At 60.6% G+C, this 1,182-nt stretch overlaps 1 protein-coding gene across 1 annotated transcript in view; it reads right to left on the bottom strand.

The window, feature by feature from the left end:
- Nucleotides 1-843: 843 nt before the first annotated feature.
- RNF40 (ring finger protein 40) overlaps nt 844-1,182 on the bottom strand; it is a 14,733-nt gene continuing 14,394 nt past the window's right edge. Inside the window, exon 19 of the mRNA XM_025195242.1 lies at nt 844-879. Within this exon, the coding sequence (XP_025051027.1) occupies nt 844-879 (36 nt within the window). The remainder of the gene's footprint in view (nt 880-1,182) is intronic.

Here is a 1,182-nt window from a genome sequence, read left to right as displayed (position 1 = left end):
CATGGAACTAAGCAGGGATAGACCAAGTCAGTGCTTGGATGGGAGACCTGGACACCTGTGGGGTGGGAGCAGGGGGCTTCGGAGCCTGGATGCCAGGGCTCTGGGAAGGGGGGGGGTCCCCAACCATTGATGTGAGCCTCTTGACAAGTGTGCCCCAAGGAAGCCCCCCCCACCACTTTTTCTCCTCCAATCAGAGACCAGCACCCAGACATGGGATCCCAGCATGTGCCTTTATTGTCCGTGGCAATGACAGTCTATCCTCCCCCAAGGAGAGGACCCCATCCCTGGGACCCCCACCCCTCGCAAACCAGATCTCTACCAGGATCCACTTGCTGGACCACCCCTTCCCCCCAGGATCTTCACCAGAGCCACCTAGGGGTAGAAACTGAGTGGAGCTCCCACAGGACCTGCTTGAAAGAAGGAATCTGATGGGATCCTGAATTGGTCTCTGGAGGATGTGGTCCCCGGTGCATTCCCCGCCCTTCCCACAAGCCCAGCAGCAGAATCTCTGCCCCCCGCCCCCGGACAGCAGGAGCACGGGGACTGGCTCAGACCTCAGCAGATCCCGAGGGGGAGATATGGATCCCTGGTCTGCTTTGAGGGGATCTAGACTGGGACAAGCTGAAGGTCAGGTCTGGGCAGAGCCAAGTGGATATGCCCTCAGGATCTGTTCACTTGATTCCCCCCCACCTCCTGGAGATTTTTTTTTTTGGGGGGAGGGGGGAACTGAGGGGACCATGGCAGGGAATAAGGCCACTGGGTCCTGTCTCCCCCCATGGACCTGGGATTGGCCTTCACAGGGGTGAGTGGGGTAGATGACCCCCCTCCAAAGCCATAAGGATCCTACTGGGAGACCCCAGGGGACAGCAGTGGGGGGTCCTATGGGCAGATGGACCTATAGGAGGTCTCAAAGGGGGGGGGTGTCTCTGAGGGGGACTTTCCGCTAGTGTAGATGTGGAAGCTGTGGTGGGGGAGGCCGTGGGAAGGTCTGGGGGGGTGGCGCAGTCCACAGGGGTCCCTGCAGCTGATGTGGATGTGATGGGGGGTCCATGGGGGCCAGTCAGCTGCTACAGACACGGTGGAAATCGTGAGCAGAGGTCTGTGGGTCCTCAGCTGATGCAGACATGGTGGAAACCATGTGGGGGTCCCAGGCGGAGGTCCCGGTGGGGGGGGGGTGTCTCA

Source organism: Alligator sinensis, unplaced genomic scaffold (genome assembly GCF_000455745.1).
Source record: "Alligator sinensis unplaced genomic scaffold, ASM45574v1 scaffold1409_1, whole genome shotgun sequence".
In the NCBI taxonomy this organism is placed as follows: Eukaryota; Metazoa; Chordata; order Crocodylia; family Alligatoridae; genus Alligator; species Alligator sinensis.
The sequence above is the reverse complement of the archived record's forward strand: the minus strand, read 5'-3'. Positions and strand labels throughout refer to the sequence as shown.